The 21,247-nt window shown below is 31.9% G+C and overlaps 2 protein-coding genes across 2 annotated transcripts; both read right to left on the minus strand.

Annotated features, from left to right (window-relative positions):
* Positions 1 to 12,675: 12,675 nt before the first annotated feature.
* LOC114169158 (MLP-like protein 43) lies at positions 12,676 to 15,120 on the minus strand. Its single transcript, XM_028054197.1, has 2 exons — positions 14,893 to 15,120; positions 12,676 to 13,174 (listed from the first exon to the last, which is right to left on the minus strand). The coding sequence occupies exons 1-2, from the start codon at positions 15,077 to 15,079 to the stop codon at positions 12,885 to 12,887; spliced, it is 477 nt and encodes a 158-aa protein (XP_027909998.1). The 5' UTR covers positions 15,080 to 15,120; the 3' UTR covers positions 12,676 to 12,884.
* Positions 15,121 to 18,496: 3,376 nt separating this feature from the next.
* Positions 18,497 to 20,245, minus strand: LOC114169030 (MLP-like protein 28). Its single transcript, XM_028054041.1, has 2 exons — positions 20,000 to 20,245; positions 18,497 to 18,965 (listed from the first exon to the last, which is right to left on the minus strand). Exons 1-2 carry the CDS (start codon positions 20,184 to 20,186, stop codon positions 18,676 to 18,678), a joined length of 477 nt encoding a protein of 158 aa, XP_027909842.1. The 5' UTR covers positions 20,187 to 20,245; the 3' UTR covers positions 18,497 to 18,675.
* Positions 20,246 to 21,247: the final 1,002 nt, after the last annotated feature.

The following is a 21,247-nucleotide window of genomic DNA, read 5'->3' on the forward strand; positions in this document are numbered from 1 at the left end:
TCAGTGGTGCGGTTTTCGGTGGTTCTTTCGGTTCCTCAATACCCTTATCTTGAAGGTAAGGAAAATCAAATCGATAATTTATTATAAGATAAGACAAACCAGTTCTATCTTTTTCTGTTTGTTCTCTTTGAGAAATCTAAAATGTCATCTATAATACTCTTCTTTAGTTTTTAGTTATAGGAAGTGATACTTGTTTATTTTCATAAAATTCAATCTACAACATCTTTGGCATTAATTATTTATAGTCTAGATATCATTGACCAAAAGGGTTCTATAAACAAACAATTAAAAGATTAAAAAAAATTAGTATAAATGTCAAATGTAAGATTTAGAAACAAATACAAACTTAAGTAGCTATAATAATAATGTTAGAAATTCAATTGTGAGTTTAAGTCTCATATTGGTTAGAAATGAGAAAATAGAGTGCTATATAAGGATAAAGACCCATAAATCCATTGTCTTAAGATTTTAGATTGAAAGTGGTGTCAATACCTTATGTGGTTAGGCTCAAGTCTCATTGGTATTTGTTTTCCCTAGTGAAACCTTTATGTAAACCTAACAAATAATAAATCAAAGTATCAACTTTTAAAATTTCAAGGGAATAATGATATGTGATTTTGAGTGTTAGTTTTGATGCACCAATATTTCACAACCAAGAGGGGGTGAATTGATTTTAACAAATTTTGCCCAGTTTTAGCACTTTCGAAATTGTTTTGATAAATCCTTTGCTTGTTGAATCAATTGAAATAGTGTGATTTGATGCTTAATATTTGGAGCATTTATACCATGACAAAATAAAGAGAGGAAGAGATAAAGCACACAAAGTTTTTAACTGGTTCGATTCCTAAGAATCTACATCCAGTTTCACCTAGCAAACCACTGTAAGACCTGCAAAATTTAATTAATTAATAAAGGCGGGTGGGAAGATCATTTATGACATTAATTTTTGATTGATATAATGTGGAAAAGTACTAGCTTAAATGGTTGAGTGTACTTTAATTATATGAAAGGACTTGGGTTCGAGTCCTATGTATGCCAATTGTGTGTTATTTAATTTTTAGGCACCCTTTAAATGTTCTGTGTGTTATTTAATTGTGTTATTTAATTGTCTTCTTCACATCAGAATGCGTGGAGTGATCAGTGGATAGTGGTGGCGGTGATGTTGTTGTAGATGGAGAAGGATCATCCTTGAATGTCCACTCATTGTCAGTGAATACAAAACCCATGTGATAAAGAGCATTGAGTTCAATGAAGTTGGTATGAGTGAGCGGAACAAAGATTTCATCAGCCAAATCAAGATTATAATACTCAAATACTTTTGACAAGAATAATGCATAAGGTAGGGGATACATCGGCAATTTTGTGATCTTGATGATGGTGTCACACACAAGGGCAGACCAATTGATTTTGACCCTGGAGTTTATGGCATGCATCAGAAAGATATCCTCTGTTAGAAGTTGCCCATGATTTCCAGCTCTTGGAGCTAAAATCCAACCTATAATGAATGCCATAACACAATCATCCCTCTTCATACCACCAGCTTTGTAGAAGTTACATTTCTTTGCACTAGAAGGATTACACAGTAAGGATTTGTATATCTCCATTTTTCGTAGATTTGGGGAACCAACATACGACTTTTCTCCCCCTAGTTGAAAGCCAACAATAGTGGTCCAGACAGTGTCATCCAAGATTATATTGACCCCTTTCACCCTTGATACCACCGTACCATTATCCTCTCGAGCATTGGCATAGAAAACCTTAAGAAGGTCAGGATAGTAGATACCTCGAAGTTGTACAAACTTTTCCAAGCTTTGATAGGCAAAGTGCTCTTGGAACTGAAACCCATTGTCGCGAAAGAAATCTATGTCGATATATTTCGGATTGATAATGTTGTGATCCTTCCAGTTCTTGACAAAGTTGGCTTGGTTCTTATCATCATTGATCAAGCCATCGAGTTCAGTAGGACGAGAAGTGATTTTGACAGTTGTGCGCTTTATGCGTTTGGGATGCGAGGATGACGAAGCCATTGATGAAGGTGTAGAGATTAGGGTTTATGTGTGGTGGAGAGAAGATGAGAGAAAAATGGGGTTTTAGGGTTCTGAACAGATTTGGAAATTTTAAATTTTGTAGAGAAATGAAGTTTTAAATGAGAAGAAAAGTTTACCAAACCACTTTTGTGCCATACGTAGTTAACTAGGGTACTAATGTAGTCGACTACTTTCGAAATATGCCACAGGAAATATGAAAAATGTGTTGGAAGGGGAAGCCTTTCATCCTTAAATGAAGAACAGTTTTGATGATGTCTACTGATCTAGGATAAAACATAGCTTGGTCCAGTTAGGATATGAATTAGGCAATTAGCTTCTCTTTATCAAATGTATTTCAGGCCTGCTGTGTAATTATGCATATGATTAGTTTTTTAACTAATGGATTAGCTGTGAGTATGGTACAAAGTAAGTGAAAATATACTCACGATAATCGATTAGGTAAATTGCTAATCGAATTAGTGACAGCAAAAACCTTTGTATAAAAGCTGTTTTTGGAATCTGTTTTGGGTTTGGAAAAATTAGAAAGATCACGCAGTTTTCATCTAAGATAGAGCCATCTGAGAGACACAAAGTTTCAGAAGATTCTGCAAGATAACTCAAGTACAGATCCAAGAAGAATTGATGGTTGATTCTACCATGATGGATCTTGCTTGATTCAAGGAGCATCAAGTCAAATCTGCACAACTTAGGTGTATTCGTTTCTTGTTTTGTTTTCTATATTTTTGATTACAGTTGCTTCAGTGTTTGAAGTGTGGACCTAGGTGCAATTGTGTGGATGCATTGCTCCTAGGGGGAGTTCTTGATTGTTGAATCAAGTTCTTGGGTTTTGAGGGTTAGAATTACATAGGTGTGCTTGTAATTCTTGGAACCTTTCTGTTTAGTGGAATCCTCCTAAGTGTGTTACTTAGGAGAAGACTGGATGTAGATTCCCCTTGAATTGAACCAGTATAAATTGTGTGTCTTGCTTCTTTCTCTTCTCTCACAACTTTTCTTAATTGAGTTAAAATAGTCCATTAACCTAGAACTGCGAAATTGATTAATTGAGCTTTAAAACCTAAAGATTTCTTCAAGATTCATCTTAAACCAGATAAAAGCGTGTTAATCAATTCTGATCCCCTTGTGGTTAAGAGTATTAGACAGATCTGTTTTTAACAATTGGCACCAGAGCTGGTTAATCGCACGCTAATCATTAGAAAGATCCTGTTATGTCTAATACATCTCAAACCTTTGCTGAAGGGGCATCCATTAACAGGCCCCCTCTGTTTGCTGGGGAAAACTATCCCTTCTGGAAAATTCGAATGAAAATCTTTCTTGAATCAATAGACAAAGGGGTATGGGATGCTGTAGTTAATGGACCTTTTCAACCCATTAAAGTTGTGGAAGGCAAAACTGTTCTTAAAGAGTTCTCACAGTGGACTCTTGATGAAAATAAAAGGGCACACTATGATGTTAGAGCCAAAAATATTATATCCTCTGCACTAACTTTGGATGAATTTTACAGGGTATCTGTGTGTGAATCCGCCAAAGAGATGTGGGATGTTTTGGAGGTCACCCATGAGGGCACGGATGAGGTAAAAAGAGCAAGGAAGAATACTCTCATTCAAGAGTATGAAATGTTCAGAATGAAGGCTGGAGAAAGCATATGTGATGTACAGAAGAGATTTACACACATAGTAAATCACCTCTTAGCTCTTGGCAAGATCTTTGACAAAGAAGAACTAAATATCAAAATCTTGAAGAGCTTAAATAGGACATGGCAGCCTAAAGTTACAGCAATTTCTGAATCTAGAGATCTCACTAGCATGAACATAGCCACTCTCTTTGGAAAATTGAGGGAACATGAATTAGAGCTTGGAAGACTCAAGGAAGAAGAGGATGGAGAAAAGAGGCACACTATAGCCTTGAAGAGTGCTGTAAAATCTGCAGCAAAACTTAAGAGAGCAGAATCTGCAGATGACTCAATTGATGGAAATTTTGATAGTGAAGCCTTGAGTTTAATGGTAAAAAGGTTCTCTGAATTTTTGAAGCTTAAAAATATGACTAACAACAGTTGTGCAGGCAATAAGAGACAGTCCAAAAAGCAGGAACGTTCTCCAATCTGCTATGAGTGTGGCAAAACAGGACACATCAAACCAGATTGCCCTGTACTCAAGATGAAACAAAAACCGGAAGAGAAAAGTGAGGCAAACAAGCATAAGAAGAAAAGGAAAGCTTACAACAGTGACTCTAGCTCATCCAGTGAATCTGACAGAAGCATTGAGGAAGAAACCAACCTCTGTCTTATGGCTGGAACAAGCTCTTCTAAGAGCAGTGTGAGTAGTTTTAACTCCAATGATGATGAAAATAACTATTTTGAATTACTTGATGCTTTTAATGAATTGCATAAAGGAAGCCACAAAATTGCAAAAGTCAAATAATAAGCGTAGAGGAGAAATTAAATGGCTTGAAGGTAGAGTAAAACAACTAGAAGAGGAAAATGAAAATTTGATAACAAGTCTTGAAAAACTAGAGAAATCTAAGAAACACTCTAGGTCCAAAGATGACACAAGCTCTCCCCAATGTGAAAAATGCCCAGGACAGTTAGAAAAGATAGATTACCTAATGAAAACTCTCTCAAAATTCACTTTGGGAAGATCAAACCTTGATGCAGTGTTAGGATCTCAAAGGAGTGTGCTTAATAAAGAGGGAATAGGTTACAGTGGCAAATCTAATCCATTAGGCACCAGAAGTTTTCTAGATATGAGTAAACCAACATCTATTATCTGCACTTACTGTTCTGAACCTGGCCATTTTTCTAATTCCTGCTACTTTAAAAATTGTGGGGTTCCTAAAGGAGAGTACAGATGGGTACCTAAAGGAACACCTCAAACCACTAACATGAAAGGACCCAAGTTTAATTGGGTACCTGCATCTTCTCTTTAATCTTTGTTTCAGGTGTGTCTTGATGCAAGGAAAACAATGTAGCTTTTATATAATGGATGCTCAAGACACATGAAAGGAGAGGTGAAGAACTTCTGCAGGATATCTTACAAGCCAATTATTGGTCATGTTACAAGAGGTGATAATAACAAAGGTCAAATTTTAGGCATTGCCAAGGTGAAAAGTTCCTCTTCTATTTTATGGCTGTCTGCACTCTGATGTTAACCTGTGCTACTGATTTCACCTGCTGCGTTGTTAGTATTGTCATACTTTGTATGCCTACTGTGTTCAAACTGTGTAGCTGTTTGCCTAACCTTGGCCTTAATCCATTATCGTGTTATGTCTGAAGCTTAGTCTGTGTTAAGTTCTGCATCTTTTACTTTGCTGCGCTATTTAGTTGTTTTCTTTCCCTGTCCCATATTGAATATGTCTTTTTGCTACTGTCCAAAAAGGGGGAGATTATTTTGCCACTGCATTGATAGGCTATACTGATAGGGGGAGCATAAAATGAAAGTGATATCTGTTATATGCTTATGTTGTTGTTTGCCTTGTGTGCCTGTACTGTGTACTGCTGTTGTTGTTTGCTTAATGTGCTGCAGGTAGGCTTATCTCAGTCCATGTTTTGGACATCATCAAAAAGGGGGAGATTGTTGGAAGGGGAAGCCTTTCATCCTTAAATGAAGAATAGTTTTGATGATGTCTACTGATCTAGGATAAAACATAGCTTGGTCCAGTTAGGATATGCATTAGGCAATTAGCTTCTCTTTATCAAATGTATTTCAGGCCTGCTGTGTAATTATGCATATGATTAGTTTTTTAACTAATGGATTAGCTGTGAGTATGGTACAAAGTAAGTGAAAATATACTCACGATAATCGATTAGGTAAATTGCTAATCGAATTAGTGACAGCAAAAACCTATGTATAAAAGCTGTTTTTGGAATCTGTTTTGGGTCTGGAAAAATTAGAAAGATCACGCAGTTTTCATCTGAGATAGAGCCATCTGAGAGACACAAAGTTTCAGAAGATTTTGCAAGATAACTCAAGTACAGATCCAAGAAGAATTGATGGTTGATTCTACCATGATGGATCTTGCTTGATTCAAGAAGCATCAAGTCAAATCTGCACAACTTAGGTGTATTCGTTTCTTGTTTTGTTTTCTGTATTTTTGATTATAGTTGCTTCAGTGTTTGAAGTGTGGACCTAGGTGCAATTGTGTGGATGCATTGCTCCTAGGGGGAGTTCTTGATTGTTGAATCAAGTTCTTGGGTTTTGAGGGTTAGAATTACATAGGTGTGCTTGTAATTCTTGGAACCTTTCTGTTTGGTGGAATCCTCCTAAGTGTGTTACTTAGGAGAAGACTGGATGTAGATTCGCCTTGAATCGAACCAGTATAAATTGTGTGTCTTGCTTCTTTCTCTTCTCTCACAACTTTTCTTAATTGAGTTAAAACAGTCCATTAACCTAGAACTGCGAAATTGATTAATTGAGCTTTAAAACCTAAAGATTTCTTCAAGATTCATCTTAAACCAGATAAAAGCGTGTTAATCAATTCTGATCCCCTTGTGGTTAAGAGTATTAGACAGATATGTTTTTAACAAAATGCGTGACTAGTTAACTAGCAAGTTGACTATGTTATGCAGAATGAGAAAAAACTGGTACAGTGGTGACAATTCTGATGCAGTATAAAAGAAATAATTAACTACAGAGTTGACTACGTAATGCAGAAACAGAAAAACTGGTGCAGTGGTGATAATTCTGGTGCAGAATAGTTAACTGTATTTACTTTAGAGTGCAAAATGTGAGGTAGTAGCTATGTAGTACATGTAAAATCAAATATCCCAAGTTCATTTCGAAGAACATAAAATCTTTCTCTAGCGAAAGGTTTAGTGAATATGTCAACTAATTGATTATTTGTGTCAATATATTCAATTTTGCATTCTCCTTTTGCAACATGATCCCTAATAAAATGATGTCTTATTTCTATATGTTTGGTTCTAGAGTGCATGATTGGATTCTTTGTGAGATTTATAGCACTAGTACTATCACACCTAAGAGGAATGTTGTCTAAATGAATACCATAATCTTCTAAGTGATGCTTGATCCAAATGGATTGTGCACAACAGCTTCCTACAACAATATATTCTGCTTCCGTGGTGGAAAGTGCAACACATGCTTGGTTTTTAGAATGCCATGACACTAATGAACAACCTAATAAATGACATGTTCCATTAGTACTTTTTCTATCCACTTTACAGCCACCAAAATCAGAGTCACTATATCCCACCAATGATATGTTAGCCCCTCTAGGATACCATAATCCTAGACTTTTAGTGCCTTTCAAGTATTTCAAAATTCTTTTTATAGGAGTTAAGTGAGACTCCTTAGGATATGATTGAAACTGTGCACAAACACACACACTATGCATGATATCCGGACGACTAGCGGTTAAGTAAAGTAGAGAACCAATCATACCTCTATACTTTGTTTGATCAATACACTTACTTGATTCATCAATATCTAAATAGCAATTAGTGGCCATAGGTGTTGAGGATTCCTTGCAACTGTCCATAGAGATTTTCTTTAATAATTATGCAGAGTACTTGGCTTGGTGGATGAATATACCATTCTTAACTTGCTTGATTTGTAGTCCAAGAAAGAAGGTTAATTCTCCCATCATAGACATCTCAAACTCTTATTGCATATTTGTAGAGAATTCATTGCACAAAGAAAGATTAATGGATCCAAAATTGATATCATCTACATAGATTTGTACAAATAAGAGATCTTTATTGGATTTTTTGACAAATAATGTAGAGTCAAAATTACCTCTATGGAATTCACTCTTAATCAAGAATAGACTAAGTCTTTCATACCATGATCTTGAAGCTTGCTTTAAACTATATAGAGCTTTCTTTAGTTTGTAGACATGATTTGGAAATGGAAAGTCTTGAAAACCAGGAGGTTGTTCTACAAATACTTCTTCCTTGATGTATCCATTCAAAAAAGCACTCTTCACATCCATTTGAAAGAGTTTAAAGTCCAACATTGATGCAATGGCTAGAAGAATTCTTATGGCTTCTAATCTTGCCACCGGTGCATAGGTTTCATCATAGTCAAATCCCTCTTCTTGACTATATCCTTTGGCTACAAGTCTTGTTTTGTTCTTCACAATGCAGCCACTATCATTTAGCTTGTTTCTAGACACCCATTTGGTTCCAATAACTTGTTGATTTTGGTATCGAGGAACTAGATCCTAAACTTCATTCCTTTTGAATTAGTTTAGCTCTTCTTGCTTTGCAAAGTACCAATTCTCATCCTTGAGTGCATCATCTACTGTCTTTGGCTCTATTTGGGATACAAATGCCACATTTAAACATAACTGACTGAGCTGCTTCCTTGTAGAGATTCCCTTTGACATGTCTCCTATCATATTGTCTAGTGACATGTCCTTTGGTGTAGTCCATACTTTTGGCAGATCATCTAGTTGACTTTGTAGTTGACTATCTATGGCTGTATCAATAGTTTTCTCTTCAATCTGAACATTTTGAGGCTTTTTTGCTAAATCTCCCTCTGTCTCAAGAAATTCATCGCTTTTTCTAGGTTCATGCATGTTAGTACATGTTTCCAAACATTCATCAAATGCAACATGTATTGATTCCTCAATAGTTAAAGTTCTTTTGTTGTACACTCTATACACTTTGCTAATGAGAGAGTAACCCAAGAATATACCTTCATCAGCCTTTGAATCAAATTTGCCAATGTTAGATTTGTCATTGTTTAATACAAAGCATTTGCATCCAAAAATTTTCAAATGAGAGATAGTTGGTTTTCTTCCTTTAAAAAGTTCATAAGGTGTTAATTTCAAAACGGGTCTTATCAATACTCTATTGAGCACATAACATGCAGTACTTACTGCATCAGCCCAAAAATATTTTGGCAAATTATTTTCATTCAACATGGTTCTTGCCAATTCTTTCATGGACCTATTTTTCCTTTCTACAACACCATTTTGTTGTGATGTTCTAGGTGCAGAAAAATTGTGTGAGATCCCATTTTCTTCACAATATGTTTCAAAAATAGCCTTTTGAAATTCACCTTCATGATCACTTCTAATGGATTTATATCTTAAATCTTTCTCATTTTGTATAACATTGGCAAATTTTTTAAAGACTTTGCATGTGTCATTCTTAGCAGAGATAAATAATATCCAAGTGTACCTTGAGTAGTCATCTACTAGAACTAAAGCATAATGATTTTCCCCAATGCTCCTAGTTCTAGAAGGTACAAACAAATCCATATGCATTAATTCTAATGGATTAGATGTTAGAAACAATTTGCTTTGATTTGAAAGAGGTTTTGACTTGCTTTCCTTTTTGACATGCATCACATAGCCTATCTTGCTCAAATTTAATGTCAGGCAAACCATTTACCAATTTCTTTTTAGCTAGTTTGTTTAGATGTGCCATGTGAATGTGTGCAAGTCTTTTGTGCCAAATCCATGGATCATCTTTTTTAACAAATAAGCAAAGAATGGATTTGAAATCAGAATTTTCAAAATCAACCATGTAGATATTTTGAATTCTTTTTCCAACAAGTACTACTTCATTTGATGATGCACAACATATCAAACAATGATTTGATTCAAAAATAACCTTCAGCCCTTTATCACACAATTGACTTATACTAAGCAAGTTATGTTTCAGCCCTTCAACTAACAGTACATTTTCAATGACAGTGGAAGAAGAACTTGTTACCTTGCCTACACCTAAAATTTTACCTCTGTTGTTATCACCATAGGTAACATGACCACTTGCTTTGTATGATATTTTGCTGAATTTCTTTGCATCACATGTCATATGTCTTGAACAACCACTATCCAAATACCACATTGATTCCTTGGCTCCAAGACTTATCTGCATAACAGTTTAAAGAGATGATGCAGGTACCCAATTGAATTTGGGTCCTTTCATGTTAGACAAAACATTTGAATTCTTGGCTATCCATTTATATTTACCTTCAGGAACACCATGATTCTTAAAGTAGCATTTATTTGATGTATGACCAGGTTTGTAACAATAAAAGCATACAATAGAAGATGGTTTACTCATGTTAATGAATTTCCTTGACTCTAGTCGACTACCTAGTTGATTTTCGTGTTCTGCATATCTTTTGCCTTCTCTGTTCGGTACACTTCTTTGGGAACCTAGCATAGCATCTAGATAATTTCTTCCTAGAGTGAATCTAGTTAATGTACTCATTAGATATTTGATTCTCTCTAATTGTTTAGAACAATTTTCACAATTAATCACACTCTTTTTGCAATTACCACTTTTATGCTTTTCAATATTTTCAAGCTCAGTTTTCAACTCTTCATTTTCTGTTTCAAATTGTTTTAATCTATTTTCAAGCCACCTATTTTCACCTTTATGTTTATTATTAGAGTATTGCAACTTTCTAGCCTCTTCATGCAACTCATTATATACATCAAGTAGTTGATAGAACCTATTTTCATAGCTTTCATCAGTGGATTCAAGATTACTTACACTGCTGGTAGAGGATTTTGTATTAGCCATCAAACACAGATTTGTTTCTTCTTCATGGCTTTCACTTGAATCACTAGAGGTGTTGGAGTCATTGTCCTCCCAAGAAATATATGCTTTCTTCACTCCCTTGGACTTGCTTGTGGCCTCACTTTTTTCCTCCAATTTCTTTTTGATCTTGAGAATTGGACAATCAGGTTTGATATGACTAGATTTGCCACACTTATAACATGTTGGAGTGCTAGGTGATGACTCTTGCCTCTTGGAAGAGAATTTTCTATTTCCTGCAGCGGTAGATTTTGCATTAGACTTATTTTTATACTTCAAAAATCTTGAAAAGCGTTTTACCATCAGATTCAGTGTTTCAGAGTCAAAATTTTTATCTTCCTGATCTGCCTTTTCTTCAACTCTATTGGTTTTGCTTTTGCTGATATTTTTTGCAGCAGCTTTTAAAGCAATACTTTGCCTTTTCTCTCCTTCCTCTTCCTCTTTTAGACGTCCAAGTTCCAATTCGTGTTCTCTTAATTTTCGGGTTGCCATACTCATTGTGGTGATATCTCTTGATTCAGAAATTGTAGTAACCTTAGGCTACCATGCTCTATTCAGACTCTTCAGTATTTTGATATTCAGTTTTTCCTTTTCAAAGACCTTTCCCAAGGCTATGAGATGATTCACAATATGAGTGAACCTTTTTTGCACATCATAGATTGTTTCTTCAGCCTTCATCCTAAACATTTCATACTCCTAGATTAATGTGTTCTTTCTAGCTCTCTTGACTTCATCTGTGCCTTCATGAGTTACCTCTAATACATCCCACATTTCTTTGGCGGATTGACAAATTGATACCCTGTAGAATTCATCCAATGTTAGTGCAGATGAGATTATATTTTTGGCTCTCACGTCATAATGAACACATTTATTTTCATCAGGAGTCCAAGATAAGAAATCTTTAAGTATAGTTTTCCTTCCTCAATTTTTGTAGGTATGAATGGACCATTAACAATAGCATCCCATACACCTTTATCAACTGATTCTAAAAAGATCTTCATTCTGATTTTCCAGAACGGATAATTAACTCCAGAAAATAAGGGTGGTCTGTTTATTGAAGCCCCTTCAAAAAATGTTTGTGAAATATTGGCCATCTGTCAGGATCTAGTCAACTATGTATTCGACTAACCAGCTCTGGTGCCACTTGTTAGTTTTGATGCACCAATATTTCACAGCCAAGAGGGGATGAATTGGTTTTAACAAATTTTGCCCAGTTTTAGCACTTTCGAAATTGTTTTGATAAATCCTTTGCTTGTTGAATCAATTGAAATAGTGTGATTTGATGCTTAATGTTTGGAGCATTTATACTATGACAAAATATAGAAAGGAAGAGATAAAGCACACAGTTTTTATACTAGTTCGATTCCTAAGAATCTACATCCAGTTTCACCTAGCAAACCACAACTAGAAATTTTTACTATATCTCAAGAATTTCAAGATTTACAAATAGACTTGATAAATCTAAACTCTAAGATAAAGGAACACACACGCAAGGATTCCACACACTTGCTCAAACAAACACAACAACAAGGCTATCACACACACTTGCTTTAGACAGAAAATAATAGAAACAAACAGTTTCAAACTGTATCAAAACACAAGAACAAAGCCTATAAAATGGATTGAGTACACCTTTTCCAAGATTGAAATTTCTTCATCTTGCCAAGTCAAAATTGGATGTGTCTTGATGGAATTCTTCAAGAGGACCTTCCAAGATAGCTCCAAGAACCTGTTTCACACTTCTCTTCCTTTCTTTTGGTTGAACAACTCGATTTTTAGAAAGTGCAGAAACTGTTTTTATATAACAGCTGCTATTAGGCACGAACCTAGTTGACTACATTAGTTGGCTAGTCAACTATATTATGACAGAGTCAAACACCAAGTTCCAGGATATACGTAGTTAACTATATTAGTAACTTAGTCAATTATTGGGACAACAAATTGATATTTTCAAGATATTACATACATATCATATTAACCAATGTCATGCTATTATGGACATCATAAAAAACTTAACACATCACACATGCATACATTTAATAGCAATATTGAGTACATTATAAATAAGAAAATATTTAGAAGAGTATTACTAATGATCTCATGATCATAATAATTCAATGAAAAAAACAACAGACCAAATATATCCTTTTTATTCAACACCTTATATATTTAACATATATAACACCCACATCAAACTTCATACACCAAACTTCACAGTTATTCTACACCTTATATAACATAACACCCATATCAAACTTCATACACCAAACTTAAGAGTTGTAGTACATACATGAACATTATCTTTTGTCACATCCATCTTTTAGTTCTTATTTTCTGGCATTTTTCTCGGCCTCAACAAGATGAGCATCAACATCTTTAGTGACATGATCGTAGTATTCCAAGTACCCATATGGGGGATGAACATCTTCACTCACCTTCTCATATTCAACACTCCATTTAATTGCAGCACTTCCATCATCCTTCTCAATGGCTTCAAAAGTTAGGTTAAAGACTTTATATTTATGATCTATAGCATCACCAAAGATCTTGAATGCAATTCTTTTCTTCTGCTCATCAACAGATTCAATTGTTTCATGACATGTTTCTACCTTACCGTCTGTTCTTTAACAAGTAACCATGATCATTAACAAAAAAATGTGTAAGAAATATAAAAGAATATGTATTGATGACCCGTTTACTATATTAGTGAAAAATTGTAGTAAATAGGACAGATATTATAGTTGTTATTGATAATTTTATTAATCACTTTGACAGTTTCAATATTTTAGTAAGGGCAAGCATAACTACATTCATACACTTTTTCTGACAGTTATATCCGTTGACGATTATTCATGGATTTCTAATTCATTGGTAGATTTTATCCGCAGATTAATTATCAATGAATTTTATCTATTGAAAAAAAAGTTTAAATATGTTTTTGTTTCTCAAATTTTAGTGAAATTTGAAATTAATTCCTCTTCAAAAAATTTAACCAATTTAGTCATTAGAAATACATAAGTTTAGTTCTTTAAACTAAATTTTGTTAAGTTTATCTAACATTTTAACTCAAATATTATCATAAAACGCGTTTGAAATATCAAATAAAATTAATAAAATTTGGTTAGAATGACTAAATTCACATCTTTCCAAAGATGAATGACTAAATTGATCAAAAGTTTCAAAGAGGGACTAAATCCAAATCTCCCTGAAATTTGAGGGACCAAAAACATATTTAATCCTTGAAAAAATGATAAAACCAATATATTTTCGTGATTACACACAAAAATAACCGTAAGTAATATACAATTTTTTTTTGTAGTGATATGTAATTAAGGACTCATTTATTGTTGTGACAAATTGTAATAGACCTTGTACATAAATATTATTTGAGAAAAGACCAGAAGGTTTTACACACATAGGACAATTATTATAACAGTTGTTCAAAGTTCTAATAATTATTTTGACAATTTTAATATTTTATTAGGGCAAGCATCACTTGTACATAAAGTTTTGTTTTTCTTAAAAGGATTAGAACACTCTAAATATTCTACTATTATATTTATATTTTCTTGTTAAAAAGAAAATAAGAAAAATAAAAAATAAAAAAAGGTAAGAGAAAAATACACTACTGCTGGATCGAAAATTGAAAAATGGAGAGACTAATTTCTCACAGTAACTTATAAGTTCTCGTGAACAGAATTTAGTAGTACTTACCAGTTTATTTGTATTACAAATACATTTGTATATGTTTTCTTTATTTTTTTTGTCTCTAAACAATAGTACTTTTATATTTCATCTCGCTATATCAGCTTCATTTAGACTCTACTTTGGGTTAATTTTTGAATGAAGGCTTCATATAGAAAAAAAAAAGTAAAACAATAATTAATTACATATATAGGTGAAACTGAGTTTGAACTAATATTAAACATTATTAATTTAGATTCATTTTATGTGGATAAATACTTTCGTGATTAAACACATATAATATGAGAAAAGGAACTAAGGCTTTTTTATAAACTTCTCAATAGTTTCTTAAAAATTGCTTTTCAACAATACTATTAAAAAATAAAAAATAAATTATATTCATAATATGTTAGCTTATTCAACAATTGAGTTCACTCTAGGATAGCTAATTTCGGCAGATATCATGAGAATTACATAACTTATTTATTTTTGTTCTTTAAATACCTGTTGAGGAGCTTAATTCAAATAAGATAATAAGTTTGTTCCGATAAATTAAAATTAACTAATGAATAGGAGTTAGATTATGGAGTTTCTTTCATTTTGTTTTGTCTCAAAATATTTAAGTATAATTAAATTTAAAAGGTTAATTACCTAGGGTATAAGTCCAGTGTTTGACGGAATCATTGGCATGCCAATCATCACCTTGATGGAGTTTGGCTCCATGAACTTTATGAGTAACGTGTTGAATATGGTGGAGTTGGTTTGTGAAGGTGTGGAACCATTTTTCTGCAGTTGCATGGACTGGAAGTTCAGTGCTGAGTTTTCCAGCAAGTGACATTATGAAGATTTGAAGAAACAAATAAGAGAGGAAAGGAATGAGATAATGTGGAGAGGGATGAGAAACTCACCTTAAATAGAAAAAATCTCTTACCATTAATGCCTCCAACGGCCAACTAATTGAATTAATTATGAGAATTTAGAGCTTTTGAAGAAAGCAATTATGCCTTGCCAAACATAGTTGAATTTTAGCATGGCCAAAGTAATATTAATGGTTTCACGGCTAAGTCAACATATAACTTATTACGAAACAATAACAATTAGGAAACTAATTAAGGACATTTGGAACTAGCACACTACATTTTGTAGGGAGAGTATGATTCAATTGTACATAAGATTCAAATATAGAGTAATTTGTGTCCAATGTGTGCTTTGAACGAAGAATCAATTCAACATTTATGCTTTATGCTGAGTTTAAAGTGTCTAATCAAGCATGGAATTTATGTAACAAATGGATAGAAATAGTAATAGCTAAACATAAAAAAATAGTGCAACATTCTAACTATCGGTAATTGAATTTTTAAAATCCATCATTAAGGGTGTGTTTCTTTGGGGGTATGGATTTGGAAGAGAGTATGAAAATAGATTTGTGTGGATTTGAGTAGATGAATTTGTGTGTTTTTTTTAATGGATTTAGGGGGTAAAGTGAGTGAACTTGAAGATAAGTTTTATGAAAATTAGTGAAAAAATTGATTGATGTGATAGATAAAATAAATTGTAAAAATAGACAGAATTAGAAAGTTACCAAAATACCCTTGATGGAAAAAAAGAATGATTTTGTAATTTGATGTTATAAAAATAATTATAAATAATTAATACGAATTAAAAAAAATATATTAAAATTATATGAAATTTTAAAATAAAAAATTTAAATTTTTATGAATGTGCAAAAATATTTATACAGTTAAAATTAAAAAAAAGTTATATAATTAAATTTTAAACAAAAGTTAAAAAAAAAACACACAACACCGGTTACATAACCTGTGTCACTCTCCTCTTTGTAAAGACACCAGTTACATAACCGGTGCCATGCACACACACACACAATGTACCACACCAGTTATGTAACGATGCATATACCCTTGAATGCACCACCATTCATCCGCCACATGTATGAGCTTCATCCCCCACCACACCCCACCACCTCTTTCTTCTTCGTTCGCCACCGCAGTCCACCACCTCCTTCATCTTCCTCTCCCACCACACCCCAGCAAAAAGCTACATGGAAAGGAGCAATCACGTGTTTAAAACGAGGGACAATTTCGTAATGTTATACGAAATATACGCAAATCACCTTAGTTTTGGGTGGATGGATTAAACCTTCCACCCCCCAAATTCGCACTCTTATTTCACTGCATATCGCAAGAAAGGAACACGCTCTTTGCATGAAATTCGTGCTCGCAAATTCATTTGAACAATGCAATCCATTGAAACGAACATTGCATAAGTGATTTTTTTAAAATTCATCATAAAGTCAACGTGTTAGTTTTTTCAATAAATCTAACGAAATATTTGTTATAAATTAATTGAATATGAGTGAGAAGAAAAAGGAAGAGGAGGAGGAGGAGAAGAAGGAGGCCACAATGGCAATAGCAAAGGTCATATCTATGTATACATACATATATATCATATTATGTGATTATTTTAAATAACTAGTTTATCATATGTGAACTACTATAAAGTATATATACGTTGTATCACACTAAAAAAATATGAAGGTTTGGGACAGAGTTATCCATATCACAAAGTATCAAATTTAAACTATGACAACCACATGGAGTATAAAATGGTTTATGATTAATATCAAGATTTCTTTTTTTTTTTTTTTTGCACACCTTGATGTTTTCTTTTTCTATTAGATCTATTATTATATCCTTGTCTTCTAAGATCATTAATATCAAGTCCAACATTTTTTAATTCATCTATAATAGCATTGAAAAGACCTTTTCCACCTGGATCATCTACTTTTTAAACTTCTAAAACAATACAAATTAACTTGAATTCAAGTTGATGAAATATCCATATACCATAATACAAAAGATATTTGTTGTTGATGACTTATATTTGGAATACAATCAAGTAAGATTTCATAATATTTTGTATCCCTAATCTGTTTTATAAATATTTTAATTTCACTTGACAAATTAATCTACTTATTTTGTATATTATGCTCAATATTCTTCCATTGACTCGGATTATATATATATATATATATATATATATATATATATATATATATATATATATATATATATTTATTTATTTATTAAGATTATAATCATTATCTAGTCTCTCGATCTCTACCTCACTATCATGGTTTTGAGAATCAGAATTATCCTCATGACTAATTACTTTACTTTCTTTATTGTTGTCTTTACCTATATCTATTGTCTTGTTGATTTAAAGAGCATTGACCTATGTTTTCTGAAAAAGCAAGGATTTTATCTATTTATCCTTAAGTCTACCCTGTATAAAAGTATATAACAGGAGCATAAATGATGTTGCTTGTGGTTAAAGAGAAGATAGATAAAAATAAGTTGTTTTAATTTCCTAGTATTTTATGGTGTATAGTATATATTTATATTATAGTTTTGAAAACTTGAAGTTCCAATGTCTTGTATATTATATATGTATACAAATATTGTAAAATATATATGTTATATAGTTGTGAAAAACACGTTAATCTTAGTTAAAGTGTTTATGATTCATGCACTAATATTTTTTATGTTTTTATCCTTCTTTCATCCTTGTTGGCTCTTTTAGTTATTTTTACATTAGGTTTTGACTTAGTGTCATTATATTTGTGTAACAGAAGAATAAGATTTTTGGAGGACTTTCAATTTTTTTTAATCTGTATATGGATTGAAAGCACTTCAAATACTTTCTATATTTTAGTTCTTTTATGCTAATAAAGAAAATATATAGTTACACACAAACACATATCTGTTAGTATAATTTTAAATGAGGATACTTTTTTTAGTATAACGAAGTAATTTGTATGTATAATTGGAATCTAGAGTTTAGGATTTAGAGCAAGTAAACGACATATTATGTACCCACTAGTGGAATCCGTGGGTAATACCTTACCCACAAATGATTTGTAGGTAAAGTAGAGGATATATTATGTAACCATTTTTTTTTTCTGAAAAACTTTACTATGTTCACATTTTCTATACGAATTTTTAAAAAGATAGTTATGGAAAAAAATAAAATAGAAAACTTATGTAAATAAAAAAATTTGACAAATACTCAAAGAAAAATCTGTTTAATTATACATTAATACTAAAACCGTATTTACCAAAATTATCAAAATATGTAAATATACCATTTAATTATCCCTTCTTATCTATCTCAGCTGTCGTATCGCGTATTCCATATTAAAAAAAAAAATTTAAAAGAATATTATGCACCCACAAAATTGAATGAGAAAAGCAGACCAAAGATATGTTTTATTCAACACCTTAATACCTTACTGACATATATGACCCACTTGGATCTTGAGTTATTACACAAACTAAAAGTATTAATTACATTTCTCTCCACATCAAACACATACATACATGAGCATTATCTTTGGCCACACCCTTTTTTGAATTCTTATTTGGTAGAATTTTTTTCAGCCTCGACAATATGAGCATCAACATCCTTAATGACATGGTCATATAATTCTAAGTAGCCATATGGGGGATGAACATCCTCTCTCAGCTTCTCATATTCAATGCTCCATCTGATAGCAGCTTTGCCATCATCCTTCTCAATGGCTTCAAAGATTAGCTTCAGTGGCTTATATTTACCTTCCACAGCTTCACCAAACATCTTATATACTATTCTTTTGTTCTCTTCATCCACCGATTCAATAGATTCAAGACACGTTACTGTCTTACCGTCTGTTCTTTCACAAGTAACCACTCGTTAACAAAAATATTGTGATGACTCATTTACTAATTTCATCAAAATATAATTTTAGTCTGTAACGAGATTTACACTCATTTATATATTGTAAATAGACAATGATATTTTGACAATTTTGTCTTACAACCTGATATGTCATCTTTTAAGTGATTTTAGAATATAGAGAAATAAATGTTAAAAAATTATTTTTCATTGTAAATTTATCTTATTTCTAGTCTATGTAGTATTTTCAACATATCTCATACATTAGAACATATACATATCAAACATAAAACTAAACTTTATAATTGATAACAATCTGAAAGTGAGTAACACAATAGACTCCACGAACATTATATCTTTCTATAATAAGATTTGGATAACTCTATCACCATCTTAAAAATTAAACTTCAAGTTTAAAGTAATCTTACAAAAAAGTTTGCACCAATTTTTATATATATATATATATATATATATATATATATATATATATTATAAATTCATTTTAGTTTTAGTTAATGCGAGATTTTCAACTCGGATCCTTTAGTTAAATTAAGTTTTGTTGATAAATGAATCTCGCTAAATATTTTCTTCACTTGATAAAAATATATGTGAAAATATATATAATGTAAGAAAATTAATTTGGGTTTTCATAAACTTATTATCAACAAATCCATAAAAAATCCTTTTCAACAATAATATAAGAAAAAAAAAACAAGACAAAAAAATTATATACATGAGTAAAACTAGTTTATTGTAATTTACATTAGTTATCTTGTTTTAGCTTATTCAACAATTGAGTTTACCTTCTAGGGTATAGTTAATTTCGGCATATATGTAATAAGAATTAATTATTTTATTTTATTTTCTTATTCTTTAAATACCTATCGAAAAGTCTAATCCAAATAGCATTCTAGGTTTGATCTATATACAATAAAATTAAGTAATAATGAATGAGTTAAGTCATGAAAATCTAGCATTTTGATTTCTCTAAAATATTTAAACACAAATTAATCATAAACATAATTACCTAAGGTATAAGTCCAGTGTTTGACCGAATCCGTGGTATGCCAATCATCACCTTCATGAAGTTTGGTTCCATGAACTTTAGCAGCAACATGTTGAATATGGTGGAGTCGTTTTGCGTAGGTGTGGAACCATTTCTCTGCAGTTGCATGAACTGGGAGTTCAGTGCTAATTTTCCCAGTAAGTGACATTGTGAATAATTCAAGAAACAAACACCAGAGGAAAGGGATGAGATACTACTGTAGAGAGGGATGAGAATCATTCCTTAAATAGAAAAAAATGTTACCAACTTCTTCAGCTGCCAACTAATGAAATTAATTCAGCATTTATTATTTTTCAACAAATAAATTCTGCCTCTGAATGGGTAGTGAATGCCTAATTTCGATTTCTTTTAATTGTAATATAATCAACACGGTAGCTAATTACTTAAACTTATAACTATGACAACATAATTAATTATCTGTATATTTTAGGTTTAATTAATCAGATGATATTGACTTTTGTTTATTTATATGTAAAATTTAGTATTATTATTAAAAATGTGTCAATTAAATTTTAATTTCTAAAAAAAATTTCAGTTAATATTATTATTTTTATTTATAATTTTTATCACTAAATTTTAATATAAATATACAAATATTTGATTTTGTAAATTATTTTAATATGCTTTGTTGAAAATATTCTTCTAATGAATTCTCTGAAAATTTTTATAGCAAATGGAATATACAGAATAGTAATTAATCAAATATTGTAAAATTCTGATATTTATTACCGTTTAGAATTGGACCCTAACAGAATTTCAGTCTATACTGACATTATAATATCAGATTGGGATAGATTAGAATTAGAGATCGATAAAAAAACAAAGATATGTGCTCGTGTGAGTTATAAATATACGAATATTTGATTTTGTAAATTATTTTAATATGCTTTTGTGTTGTTTGTGATGCACCGTAGATTTTGGCAGTGATTGAATTCTTGCGGTGGTGCTGTTTTCAAGATTTGACTTCTTGTCAAGAATCTTAATTTTTTGTTGGAACCCGTGTGACACATACCAAAGACAACTTAATACACCAAAAGTTTATTACTTGATATTGTTACTAATAAAATAAAAATAAATAAATGAATTATTAGCATCATATTTTAAAGGGATAGACAAGTTCTGATTCTTGTCAATAATCTTAACTTTTTGTTGAACCCGTGTGACACATACTAGAGACAACCTAATACACCAAAAGTTTATTGTTTGATA

This window comes from Vigna unguiculata, chromosome 11 (genome assembly GCF_004118075.2).
Source record: "Vigna unguiculata cultivar IT97K-499-35 chromosome 11, ASM411807v1, whole genome shotgun sequence".
Classification (NCBI taxonomy): domain Eukaryota; kingdom Viridiplantae; phylum Streptophyta; class Magnoliopsida; order Fabales; family Fabaceae; genus Vigna; species Vigna unguiculata.